Genomic DNA, 14,236 nt, shown 5'->3' with positions numbered 1-14,236 from the left:
GCTACTTTCAGCTCTCCTTGAACAGTCATCAGCAAAAAGAAGGGACAAGGGATTTCATTTTTGATGCTTTTGAAGGGTGAGATGTTGGAAACAGTTTAAGTTATTTGTCAGCCAACAAAGGACAAAGCTGATCTTTGAAATTTCTACTCTTAGGGAAAGCACGACACAACCACAATGGATCAGTCCTTCAGCCTCACATATCATCTGAAAAAGCGTAAGCATATTTGTTAGCATCGTATTGTCTCACACACACTTTGGTCAGCAACAAGCTAGTGGAAGCAGCATTTCCTACTGAATTACTGATACTTTAGCACTCACATATTCCCAGGAGAGATCTCATCCAAATCCTAGCTTGTGAAATGTGACAGAATCAGAGTGCATACTGGCACAAAGCTGCATGGAATTACAGGTCTCTGTGGTCACCTTCTCCTTGCTCCAAATATAATAGTAGAGTGCCTATGTGTCTACTACAACTGCTTTTGCACCTACTTCTGCCCTATCCCACATACACTGCACACTGGACTGTCACTGAAACCAGCACATACTTTGCACCCAAAAACCCTAAGAAACCATTAGTACAATATACACTGAAGATACTGGAGTCAACTAACACACACAACAGCAAGGTATTTAAAGAAATAGAACCTATCACATATCACTGCTGTCTTCTTAGCAGAGTTGCTTAGGTTACTTGTCAACATTAACGGTGCTTCCTTTGGAGTTGTCTCTTCCTGCCCACAGGAAGAGACAACAACTAACAGATTGTGGGTACTAACTGTATGTAGACGACAATTAAAAAAACCTATAGCAATGGATCATAAACTCTGCACTTTCATTGTGCAGAGCTCTGAAACTCCTATTATATTTTTGTGCCTTGCCATAATAGTTTTTTGTATGAAATGTTACAGATCTGATAAAGTACTTCAGCAGGAAAAATGTACTTCTATCAAAATCATACTGTTGTAATTCTCAGCTCATTTTCTTAACTTACAGCAGTTAAGTGGCTCTCAGCCCCTAGTCTTTCTCTCATACTTCCCTCTCTGACCCCCTTCAAATTTAGATCCTTCCTTGTAAGTACAGATAGCAAGAGAAATTCCCCAGCAACACATCAGGAAAAACCACAGGACAGTCGTTACCTTGGCGGCCCTCATCATTGGTAAAAAGGCCAGTATCACTGCTGCTGCATACACTGCTGGTTTCACTGGAACAAAAACAAACAAACAAAAAAAACCCACATTGTTATAATTCCAGTAGATACACACACCAAAAAAAAAAAAAATTCAACTTCCTTACATTTTACTAGCCTCTCTCAGCCCAAAATGCTTTATATACCTCACAGAAATTGTGTACATTGCATTTCAGATACATGGCTGGCTTTAGGATGGAACATAATAGCTTTCTGTTAAATCCCAGCACCCAGCAATGCTGCATTTTTTGGAAGATGGTAGAATCCTGTATCTAGTCTAGTTCTAAGTTTTTAAAAAGTAATTACCACAATGGCATTTGCCTCAGATACTAGAGTAATCAAACTATGACAGTGTCTGGAATACTCACTAGGCAATTGAAGTGCAGTTAAAAAGTCTGTCCTTGAGTCACTTTACGAGAAATTAAGTTTAAGAGAAAACCTTCTGAAGCTTTCTACTTAAGATCTCTTTTTCTCAAAAATGTTACGCAGGTATGTAAACCCCCCTTCAGTCCCCAGCATCTTTTCTTTTCTTTGGAGGGAACTGGGACTGGCACATTCATAGCTTTTCAGGTGAATAACTTGGCACAGCATAACTTGCTGCTGCTGAATGTAACCATCATTTATAGCATACTTTGAATTTGCTGCAGCAGGAGACTTAATTCTTGAACCAAGGCATTAAACTAGAAATTAACGTGTAGAAAGCTGTTAATTGACTGTAAAACTGGATGAATATATGCAGCAGAAGTGCATGCTCAGGTCAGTCCCAAGCATCTGATGGCTCTAATGCTGATATTAAATCAATCCTTGGACACTTCAGGCAATACTTCCCCTGATTTAGCTGAGAGATATGAGAACAAATGGAAACTACTTACTGCTCACCCCCTTAGCACTGGGGCCTTATAGGAGATGTGAACACCAGATATAACTCAGCAACAGAATCACTGTCTGATCAGTGTATGCTGTTAGAGAGCATCTCTAGGTCCCTCTTCCCTACAGGAAGTGGACCATACCAGACACCACTATCAACAGCAAGTCCCTGGATGCACAGGGTAGGAGAATGGGGGAACTGCAAGAAGTGTCACCCCAAAGAACTGCAGGCACATAGTAAATCCACATTTTGTGAGCATGTTATTGTTTTTAGAAAACACACCAGAACTTAAAGGATGAAGAGTCTGTACATCATTCCCGCATTTCAGTCTAAGTTAACATCAAATTCCAAATCAACCCGTTACAAAGTTTGGTCATCCATTCACCCTCCCACATACACAGCACAGCAATTAAGGCCAAGGACTGAGAACCATGAGTCATTCGTTTCATTCCTAGCTCTCCTACCAACTCACTGTATGACCCTGGGCAAATCTCTTAGCGTGTCTGTTTTCCCTTTTGAAAGCCTGGATTAATAGTCCTCACAAGCAGCAGATGCGAGGATTGAGTGACTGCTTCATAAGGGTTTTGGCATCCTCAGAGGAAAGGTGCCTGAGAAAGGAAAAAGCATTAGGTCAAGATTCCAGATCATATTAACAGTATTTTAAGCATCCTGTTGTACTGAAAGCTCTTCAGTTCCTTATAGATACACATTATTGCCGGTGCCCTACTGGAATGAACTTTCATGGATCTCACCCTTTTCACCACCCCCTTTACATTTCAGCACTGAACAAAAACTAGACTCCTACTCAGGCCTTTCTGCAGGTCCAGTAAGCGCTGATTAATGACCTCCACTTGCAAAGGAGGCTACTTACCTTAACCATGAAATAATGAATGCTATTGATTCGACAAGCTACTGCTATAGAGTGTTATTGATCACCCAATCTTTGGTTAAAATGGTCCTCATTTAGCAATTTCACTGTCGCAAACACCTGCAGCAAAGCACACTTATAATTAAATAGTTTGGGGGAGTTAAAGTGAGAGGTGATGGACAGAGATCTCAGGTTTTCCCCATTTATTCCTTCTCCTGAGCTATTGTTCGTGTCAGGAGGGATATTGATTTTCTATAAAAATAAGAAAACAAGAGGCACCAAGGGGCTACAGAAGGTCAGGCTGGGCTGGAGAAGGAGGGGAAGCTGAGCACTTTGTCTTTGTCACTTGCCTTCCAGGAGAGGGGAATTTTTTCTTTCCTGAGAGACCAGTCTCCAATACATCAGTTTAGCCAGGCTCTTGACTGCCACTACAGGCTGTCATCAAAACAGCTCCCTTCCAAAGAGTAAAGGATCTGTACCACACACTCAGGATGAGCACAGGTTACACTGCCAGGCGAGATTACATCAACATCAAGCCAGGGAAGTCACCACAGCATTAGCGGGTCAGTACAATGCCCCGTCTGAAAAAGGCAAGTTAAGAGTTATGTAATCTGACATAGGTTAGACAAACTGCACATCTACCACTAGTAAACACATCATCCAAAGTGATTTTTCCGACAACTCTTGGACTATGGTTTGTTCTGCCCTCAAGCTAAACGTACGCCGTTCTGAGAGCACCCAAATTAGATCGGCAAGACAGAGAACTTCAGGGCGCAATTTACAATTTGTCTTCAAACTGTCTCATCAGGGACACAAGAGCATGTTACTTCTAACAATCTTATCCATTAATTGTCACCCTTGAACAAACATTCAGATGGTTGCTTAAACTAAGACCACGTGCTTCCTCTGTTGTTTCCGTAATTATTTATATATCAGGCTCTGAGTTAGGTCATCACCCCATTTAGATCCATCACTGTTCCCTCACCATGTTCTTGCACATCCTTCCTTCTCTCAATTTGTGTTCATTTCTTGCCGTTTTTGACAAACTAGTCCAAATGCTCCATTTCGCACACTCTGAATCACAATACTGCAGAACATCTTTCTCCAGTAAAGGACTGGGCATGGCCCCACAAGCCATCTATCAGAACTACCTCCTCTTTAAAGATCGATATCCTAAGCTTTTTCAGTGAATAGGACTTTATCCATGGAATACAGTAGGCTTATCATCAGATTTAGGATAAGGACACGCTTCTGGAAAGCAGAGAAAATGCTGAATATTTTAGCATTTACAGAGATTCTTGCCTACATTAACAAGGACAAACAAACGTCAGGGAAAGGAAGGAAAAATAATGTGAAAACATCAATTCTGAATGATACACAACTTAGCTTGCCTAAAAACACATTAGTTCTTTGATGCTCCCCATCACCAGAGGCATGAACAGCAGTGAAACCAATTCAGTATCACAGGACTAAATCTAGTATCGTAAATCACTAGATCAACTACGGACTGCTTCCAAGTCCCACAAGCTTTATCGGTCACCTTCCTTCCCATCAGCTTCTGATGAAACCCCTGCCATTCTCTCTCCTAAGCATCCAATTTTCTTCTCCCTTCCTCAGGATATGCCCCTGTTGTACACCTGTGCAAAGCACTTCTCTCATTTTCCCGGAAAAAACAGCTACAGCAGGGTGAAAGTGAGGTAAGTGTAGCCAGTCTCATTCTGCTGCTAGCAGCAAAGTGCTCTGAGAGATAGTCTACAATGAGAAGCGTTGTATGTACTTCTCTCTCCAACTTCAATCCTCCCTAGTGAGTCACACCACATCACACATGTGGTGCTGAAGAGGTCAAATATTCTGATCTCTGGATTTCCAAAGAGAATCCCAAGGATTGGGCAGCAGATGGTAAATGACATTTGATGCAGACACTTGCACATGGATTATTTTGAGAGCAAGGGACAAAACAAGACAGAACAAAGCAATCTCCCAGTATGGTCCTCAAGTAACGGTCCAGACAAAGCTATGTGCTTACTCTTTCAAAGGTTGGCACAAATAAAGGCTGGATGAAAGCCTGCTGGTTTAAGTTCAAATTTGACATGATAGAACAGAGTCTGACGGGTGGAAAAAAAAACCTCAAGGAAGAGTGTCCATCACTGCCACATCATGTAAGGTTAGCTCTCAGTCCATCACCACGATGAGCAACCTTGGACTACCAGCAAACAATACTGAAAAGATAAAAGTGCTTTTACCAACCCATGGCAAAAAACGCATCCACTACTCTCTTGAAAATGCCCACTTCAAGCTATGTTTTAGCTAATTCCACCCTAAGTTTTATGTGAACCATGCTGACTAGGTAAAAATGCAATAGTGGTGCCCTAGATCAGGGCAGCAAGGACATATTACACCTATGCTTTTCCCAGTCTCTCAGAAAATAGCTTTGAGAAGTCCACACTTCCAGCTATTATCCACAAAGCCCTCAATAACAAAGTTCTCCCTGTCCACTCTGACAAACTGCAGTAGTAGACAGCCAGAACACTTACATGAACCCTAACATATGAACAATTATACTGGATCAAATAGTTACACTTGTCAAAGTCACTGTCCTTTCTCTTATAGTGGCTATTATAGTGGATGCTTGAGGAAAAGAATATAAGAACAAGACAAATACAGACTGACAATCTCCTCTGTATATTCCTCCAGCTTCTAGCAGTCAGCAGTTTCAGGACTTCCTGAGCCAGTTCTTCTATTTGATCTGTAACGCCTAACAGTCTCTGATAAATCTGTCCTCCACATCCCCCTTTTGGGCACATTTTAGTCCTCCAAAACGCCCCATGGCAGAGTTCCAAAATTTGTGCTTTATGAAAAATAAAACACTTCTTGTTTTAAATGTTTCCTGAATATCTCCCATTTCTTACATGATAACTACTCACAGTAACTATGCACAGAACATCCCTATTTGCTTTCTGCAGGCCACTCATTAAGAAACCTTTTCCATTTGCCCCTCAGCAGTTGTTTCTTTTCTAGCCTGAAAAATCTCTTCTTACAGAAGTGGTTTTATAGCCCCAAACCTACTATAGAGAGGATAAAGATCACACTCGAGAGGGAAACTTCTCAAGAGTGATATACAAACGAGTTTAGACCATGGCATCTGCATTTCCAGTTTTCATCTCTTGTATGAGATTCTGCCACAAATTCGTCAAAGCCTGAATACAAAGACATGCAAGATCCCCCTGTGTGTGCAGACCTATACTGTAAGTCAATTTCTCCCAACTTCTTTATCCTCTCACTACACCCTCCCTGTAGCTAGCCTTGCAGGACTAGCCTTGCAGTATTCCAGATTCAGAGCAGAGATTCAGAACTGCAAACAAAATGTTTTGATTGAGGTTCATACAGTACTTGCACAGAGGGCTAGCAGTCATGATGGCGGATCTGACCTGTTCTCTATTACTATTATGGGTAAACTCTGAAAACAAGAAACTGAGATCAGTTCAAATTGATCACACAACACAACTGCCAGCTGCATATTTACTTGCCAAAGGTCAGGTCACAAGCCTGTCACTTTGTAGCAGCAGAGCCACAGACTTTTCAGAGGGCTGCTTGTATAACAGGGGTCAGAGACAGATCAGCTTGCCAATTCTTGAAAGAATGTATGTTTTGGGTCATCAGTACTGCACTGACAGGAAAGACCGCTGGAAAAAAAACTACAGCATAGAAGGAGCTGAGGGATTTCCCCTCTTCAGAAAGAGAACAGCACTGAACAATTTTGATAAGAGCTTTTAGAATAAGGCACAGGATTGCAAGCAGCTACAAGCAAAGTAGCCATCCGACTTGAGTACAGGGAAGAAAGTGAGTTCTCACCATTCGGACATGTTTTCATCTGAGCCCTGTTTCTGTTCATCAGCTTCACATTCCATCTGCTCTTTCCTTCCCCCTTTGCTGAGGAAGGGCCTGTTTTCTCCTGATTCACAAAGGCCATGACCAGATGATGTCCAAGGGGCATTTTCCTTCCAGCGTGAAAGACGCTGTTTCTTGGCTGACTTGAACCTGCAGCCCCTCTCATAGTTCCACTCTGACACCCTCAGCTTTTGCTGGAGACTGGCAGCCACCTCTGAGGTCACACGTTTCACCTTCCGGCGGCGCCGAAGCGGTCGACACGGTGCGTTCTCTGTGAAGGAGTCCGACTCGTGCCACGAGTGCTGCTTGCTCCTCAAGGTGGCACTGAGAGCTGGGTGTCGTTTGACCACTGCCACGTCATCAGAGTCACTGAAGTTGGCTGTCAGCACCTCACGGCAATCCTTCATTGCTTCATCCAAGCTTGACTCTGAGGCCTCACTGTAGCAGCAGGCATGCTCTGCCTGATGTGTGAAGTCCGAGCGCCGCTTACGACCCCGTCTCTTGCGAAGCTGACGCCGCTGCTGCCGCGGGCTTAGGGCCATCTCTTCCCATAGTTCATCCAGCTTGTTTTGTTCTGAAGTCTGCTCTAAGGCCGAGGCCAAGTCGTGCACCAGCTCATCCATTGGCAATGTCTACTAAAAATGACAATGAACAATTAGCACCAGACATGAATGCTGCTACCAACGCATCACTAAACTACAGCACGCTATAGCCTTTGTGACATGAACCAAAGTACACCCTTACTTTGGAGTTGCCTGCGAGAAGTAATGCGGGACAACTGCCATTTCTTGGGCTATTGCTTGCTCCTTCCTTCCATCAGAGTTAAATCCCCCTTCTAACCACAGCAGCAGAGGTGTCGCCACTGCAACATTTTACCCAAGTGCTCTGTGCCTGAAAAGGCCTTAAGATCGCATCTTTTGCTTCAAAGCAACAAACTGTATTACATCTTAAGAGTATGAGAGCCTACAGCTAGTTTGCTACCCGATCTAATTATGTTAGTTGCTATAAGCCACACAGAAGGGTTAGTCTGCTCAGCAAACAGACTGAAGACTTCCAAAGGCACTAAAACTCAGAGTAAAATGGAATGTAAAACAGGTAGTTTGTGAGTCAGTATCAATTAAATAGCAAAATAAGATACTTGAAAGTCTATTCTAAGAAACACAGAGCTCAAAAGATGTAAGACCAACCCCCAAATCCTCCTGGCAAAACAGCCAACGCGCTCCGCCTCAGAACTCTTAGTGAGCCCAACATAAAGTCCTGCCCGAATTCCCCATCTCACAATAACTGTCATCTCCCCGTTTATGTGTTGCACATGTGCGATTTCTCCCGCAATTTAAGGCTTCTCCGCTTAACTTCTGGACCCCCTGCTCCACAGCAGCCCTCGCTCTCTCAGCCTGAGGAAGGTCCGGGACCCAGACGCCGCTCTCCTCCCGGGAGGAGCCGCTGCTTCCCAGCGCAGCGGCCGGCATCCCCCAGCCCTCACACGGCGCTGCGGGCCGGCCTGCAACGCGCCGGCGCCCACCGCCGGCAGCCGGGGCACCGGCTAAGGCGATGCTGCAAGCGAGCGTCCCGCCGCCCAGCCGGCACCGTGACGTGACGTGACGCGGCCCGCCAGGCCCCGCGCCGGCCCCGCGCCCCCGCGCCGGGCTTGACCCGGCCCTCCGCCCTCCGCGGGGCCGCGGCCGGCCGGCCAGCCCCCCCGCCGCCGCCGCCCCAGCCGCCGCCGCCGCCCGCCCGGGGCCCGGCCGCCCGCCGCCACTCACCTGCCCGCGGCCGCCCCGCCGCTGCGCCAGCCCTTCGCGGCGGCACTTCCGGCCTCGCCGCGCGACTTCCGCCGCTCCCGCCCCGCGGAGGGCGGGGCCGCGCCGGGCTCGGCCGTTACCGCGGCGGCGGCGTCCCCGCGGCTGGGTGCGGGCCCGGCCGCGGGGTTTGGTGCTGGCCGCGGCCGCAGGGGCCGCGCCGTGAGGCGGCGCCGGCAGAGCCGCCGCCGCAGTCGGCCGCTGCCCGTGGCGGCGCTCCGGGGTGGCTGGCGGGAGGCGTCTGCCGGGGGCAGGGTTTAGGGCCTCACCTGCGCGGCCCCGTCTCCTGCCTTGGGAAGCTCGGTCATGAACGCACCGGGGGAACCGCTCTGTACTTCTGCAGCAGTGGTGCATCTCGGGGGCTTCCTTCTCCTGAGCAGTGACCGCCACCAGGCCACTGCGGACAGATGTGACGTTCTCAGATAGGTCTCATCCGTACAAGCGCTTTGTCATATTCAGCCTAATCTTTCTTAAACTTCATCGCTTGAGTCTTTTTCCAAAGAGCATCAGAGCACTTAGTCAAATGATTTCCCTCCCTCTTTGCAGCAGGAATGCCACAGTAGAGGGAACGGGCCACACTCAGGTAGCGGTCAGGGCCTCGGCCTCGTCTGAAGAGCAATTCAAACTGCACTGGTGGGATCCTGGCTTCCTGCACAGCCAGTGCGCAGACTGCACCAAAGGCAACTCGGAAGACCCAAACAGGGACTGTAGAGGGAACCTGCATCTGACGGTTCTGGGTAGTAAGTGGCTTGCATCACTCACTAGTCACCTGGGCTTAGACTCCGTGATGAACCAGGTCAAGGATGGTCTAATGTTCAACGGGAGTGGAAATCAGGTGCCTAAACGCAGCACCGTTTTAGAGGGTACCCAAGACATCCTTTCTTAGAGCAGGCAGATATGGCAGGACCTATGGGAGACCTGCATCTTTCTGGAGCAGCATCTGGAGGCCAAGTGGAGTACCTCGTGTCATGTAAAATGGCGGGAGATACATTTAGGCACCCCTCTCTCCCAGTTTCTCTTCATTCCTGCAACCAGTGCCAATCCTTGTGCAGCTGGAAGAGCTTCTCCAGCTGCATGATGAACCAGCTCAGGGAACTGGAAAAGCAGAGAAAAAAAAAAAAAAACAAAAGAAAGAAAGAAAAACCCTGTAGAAGCATGGTCCTTTTCAGCCAGATCAGTTCCCTGGCCTGGTTCACTATGTGGTCGCAAAAACAGTGCGGTGAGCCCATCAGAGGGGCAGAGCAGATGGGGGCAAGGCTGGGTCTACAGCTGGGCCAAACAGCCTCAGCTTTACGGCATACCCCTGCCACGGATAGTGCCCAGCCACTCCCATGTACAGGGTACCTGCTATGTCTGGATGTAGAGCTGTCAAGCAGCGTGGTTGTAGTATCATGTGAAACGATGGCCGTGGCTTTTCCTAGATGAGGAGCAAATACTTATTCTAATATTTCATCTCGGTGACTGCTCCATGTCCTGGCCTGACCTTTAGAAGTTGTCAGCAGAAATGTGGCTGTGTGTGTAAGGTCTTTTCTGCAGCTAGGCAGTAATCGGCCTCTACCTCCTGGTGCCTGGCTCTGTCTCTAATCTTGAGGTGTTCCTTGATTTAGTGGGTGTATATTATCAGTCACCACAGGTTGGTTCATGAAGTTCTTATTTATGGAAATATCAGTGACTAGCTTATCTGACCTCTGGCCTGCTTTCGAATGAAAGTAACATCTCCACCATTGAAGGCCTGATGTTTCTTATTGATTTTCTGAAGATTTGTGCTTTCCTAGGTCCTATTGTTGGAGTCCCAGGTCATGTCTCTACAGATCATTAGCTGCTAATAGAAGCTGTGTGTTCACAGCTCTTGCCATCTGCTTACTCTTTTATTGCTTGATATTGTTTTGTTTTGTTTTTAATTATAAGATGTAGGCAAGTAGTAAACGAGACACCAGCACTCCTCCGTTTCACTGCTCACGTTTCTACTGTGTATATCAAAACATAGTTTTGTTATTTCCTAAGATAAACCTCTTTGTATTACTCCCTTGTCCTTCTTAAGATTTGTAACTCTCTCATTTTTACTGTTATAGCATATTCCTGTAATCTCTCCCATTTTACAGATCACCAGCAGTCATCAGAGTAGAGCCAAGCATGACCCCACAGTCCAGTTTTGCTTAGCATTCCCTTCTGTTTCTTGTATTTCATTTTTTTTTAAATCCATGTGGCAGCATTCATATTCAAGCCAATATTGGTTCATTTTTCAAGTTACATTTTATGAGGCAGCGTAACACATGCTTTGCTGGAGTCCAGATATATTATGTTCATGGCATTCTCTTCATCCACTAATTTTGTAAATTCAATCAGAGAAAGTAATCAGGTTTGTCTGACATGATTTGTTCTTTGTAAATCTACACTGTTCCGTATTGCTCATAGATCTATTATCCTTTGCATTTTTACATTTTTCCCACCGCTGTTTATTCCATTATGTCACCAGAAACAGAAGTTATTCAGAAAGGGTGATAATTGCCAAGATCACTACCTCCTCCCTGCTCCCTCCACTCCCACCCCCAAGACTCGTACCGCACTTGCTTTTCCTTAGTCCTCTGGCACCCTCCCTAGTTTGTCATGATGTGTCAAAAATAGCCATAAGAAAGTCCTTGAATTTGTAGTTGCTTCCTATACCCATATAGGACAATCATCATATAGCTTCACTGAGTTCTCTACATGCAGTTTCTCTAAGTAGTCCTATATTTCGTTTTGAGCTGTCACTTTAATGTTTTCATTACTTTTTAGTTCTCTGAGAAACTAACTTAGAAAAGTAATATTAAAAAAACCAGTCATTAGGTGGATCATTTTTATCCCATCCCCAGTTGCTGCCTTCAGTTAAGTTACTTTGACTGCACTGATTCATCTGTAAATTTTCTTCCTTTTGTCTTTTTGACCCTTTCTATGGCAGTAGCTCACTCTGCTAGACTGTAGTATTTTGTTTTCCCTGTCAGGTTCCTATTTCCAAAATAGGTGGTTTCTTTTTGCTCTCAGATCTGAGAGCCAATCCCTTCAAAAATCCAATCTTGTTTTCCTGCTGCAATCCTTTTTCATGCTTCAGGATATAAAACAGCTACAAAATGTCTCATTTAGAGAGAAACTTCCCTGATGGGAAGGTTATTCTGTAAACATCTACCTCAGAGCTTCTTATACCTTTATGTCAAGCACTTCATACTGGCTACAGTTCTAGGTAGGATAACAAATTAGATAAACAATTGTGTAAAAGACTTCCTATGTTCATATGTCCTGGGGAGACAGCAACCCACTCTAATTTCTCTTGTTTTTCATTCTTTTTTTCCAAATAATTCACCACTAGTAATTTTCCACAAATAATTCACTGTTCTGTTGGTCAACAAACTGTTTTGCAACTGGTATAAATTTTACTTAATCTGGCCAATTTTTACCATGTTCACTCTTTCAAACCAAATTTCAACAGACGTCAGCAGTGTTTTGCCTGAGTAAAGAAAGCAGATTGGGACAAGGGGTTGATTTTCAGACAGAGGAATGATGGTACTAGAAGCTGCTTTGGCAATTTGGAAGGGACATAAGAACTAAAAGGGTGCAGAAGCAGAGCGTTTATGTGTACAGGGGAAAATCAAACAATCGGGAATAGAAAATGGAGAAATACAATAGAGGCAGTTGGGGGTCATCTGTTTTTTGGGCAGCTCGTGCTATTTCTGTCCTGTCTTACAAGGTCACTTCTGAAGTGGGGCTGTGACTGTAAGTTTTCAGTCCTTGTCTGTGTTCAGCTTCATTTAATCTCTCTGCGTAGCTCAGTTTCCCTGTGCGGACAACAGGAGCTGACCCATCTTCTCAGCGCTGATTTTGCTTGTGAAGTGCTCTGGGGATACCAAATGTTCAGCACTCTTACCCTGACTGGATTGTTACCCTTTACTGACCTTTGTACATACCGTTTTTTTTTCCTGCTGGAGGCAGCATTGCTGAGGTTGCCAGCACCTACCCCCTTTAGCTGAACTGTTGCTGGAACTGGACAGGGGAGAGGGGATGCTACTTGTTAGGGACATTTCCAGGGTGAGCAGGGGAAGAAGCTCCACTGGATCCTACTAGCCAAGTCATTACTGTGTCTTTGCCCAGCTCATTCTCCAGTGAGTACAGAGAAAGGTACGGCCTGATAGGACAGGAAGAGCGAAGGGGTTGTTGCATGACCCAAGCAAATGCTCTGCATGGTCCCATGATGCTTCTCAGTAAAACCTTCCAGGGGTTAAAAGGAAAAAGAGAGAGACAGAAAGGGGACAAGAGACAAAGGGAGGAATAAAGTCAAAAAATGTGCCGTGAAGCTTCTTGCAGCAAAATACGGAGAAAGTCATTTCCAACTTCTTTCATCTCGGAGATGAAGCCACTAAATAAAAGGGCAGCACAGAACACAAGGGCTTTTAATCTGTCTCATCTCCTTCATAATAACTGCAAATTTTCCCTGGGCTCCTGGGAGTGAGCCTCTTTCCTCTGTCTCTGCCTTATCTCCCCCCTCCATATTTCACAGCCGGCTCGGCTCCCCTCACTCTGCTGCCCCCAGCCTAGTCTCTGTGAGGCCTGTGGGAGCCGCCAGCTCCCAGGGCCTCATTGTTCCCAGCTTGGGAGGAAGCTCAGAGAGGGAATTGAAGGCAAGTCAAAGGGAAACGGCATCATCGCTGCTTCATTAATGGGAACCTTTCAGCAGAAAACATATCAGAGCGAGGTCTTTTCAGAGGCAGTAATTAGCAATTTGGAGCCTTCCCCCCTCAGGAGATGCAGCTGCGATCTAACAAGTGGGAGCAGTGCTCGCCTCCTTTTACGCTTCGTATTTATTGTTTTTCATTTTCTCCATCTTCCTCCCATTGTCCAGCCTCCTCCTCACTGCCAGATAAGGGCCCTTTATTAATCGCTCCCTTTTAATTCTTCATTAATGATAATAACTTTCTCTGGCGCGCGGAGAGGAGTTAATCTTTCCTGGGTATTGAGAAAGGACAGGGCTGAAAGGGAGGGAGTGAAGGAGTGCATGGTGGACAAGGCTACACAGCTGCATTTCCCTTCTACCGCACCACCCGGAAGGAGTTCTTGAAGACTTCAGCTGTCGAGTTATGAGCTGCCTGTTGGAAAGTCTGTGGTTGTCAATTTGGCCATGGTGTGTGGATTTGATAGGAGGTACCCTGGCTCAGAGATCAGGCTGTTAATGGGAGCAGGTATATTGGGCCAAAGGGAGGGACTTTCTCTGAAGTTCTTTGCTGAAAAAAATTATTTGGTGTAACTGGCTATATCTGCTCTGCCTTGTAAAGGTGCTCCCTCAGGCACCGTCAAGGTCCAGTTTTGCAACTGCCCCCGCTGTCAAAGAGCACTTGCAAGTGGAAAGAAAGGATTTCAGGATGTTCCGAGCATGACAAGTCCCTCCTTTGTGCTTCCCCCAGCAACTGGCACAGTCTGTGCCTTGGATTGCTCCCATCTGGAGCTGCCAGTCCACCAGCATGGACATCTGTATGAGGTGGCTGCTGCCAGGCTGGCTTAGCACAGTTACAGGCAACCCAGCAGCAAAAGCTGAATGAAGATGGCAGGGAGGGGAGGAGGCCGTCACACAGGCTATGGCCATGTGCATGAAGCTATAATTG

General features: G+C 45.9%; 1 protein-coding gene across 6 annotated transcripts in view; it reads right to left on the bottom strand.

Annotated features, from left to right (window-relative positions):
* Positions 1–8,657, bottom strand: part of GPATCH2L (G-patch domain containing 2 like) — a 34,079-nt gene extending 25,422 nt beyond the window's left edge. For 3 of the 6 annotated variants that reach the window (XM_068946639.1, XM_068946636.1, XM_068946641.1), the window contains exons 1-3: positions 8,574–8,637; positions 6,775–7,442; positions 1,137–1,201 (exon numbers count right to left, since the gene is read on the bottom strand). In XM_068946639.1, coding sequence (XP_068802740.1) covers positions 1,137–1,201; positions 6,775–7,433 — 724 coding nt within the window. In that variant the 5' untranslated portion in view covers positions 7,434–7,442; positions 8,574–8,637. Of the gene's footprint in view, positions 1–1,136; positions 1,202–6,774; positions 7,446–8,573 lie in introns of all 6 variants that reach the window. The other 3 variants (XM_068946637.1, XM_068946640.1, XM_068946635.1) reach the window with 2 other exon arrangements.
* Positions 8,658–14,236: the final 5,579 nt, after the last annotated feature.

This window comes from Struthio camelus, chromosome 5 (genome assembly GCF_040807025.1).
Source record: "Struthio camelus isolate bStrCam1 chromosome 5, bStrCam1.hap1, whole genome shotgun sequence".
Lineage (NCBI taxonomy): Eukaryota > Metazoa > Chordata > Aves > Struthioniformes > Struthionidae > Struthio > Struthio camelus.
Note: the sequence above shows the minus strand (reverse complement) of the source record. Positions and strands in the feature narration are given on the sequence as shown.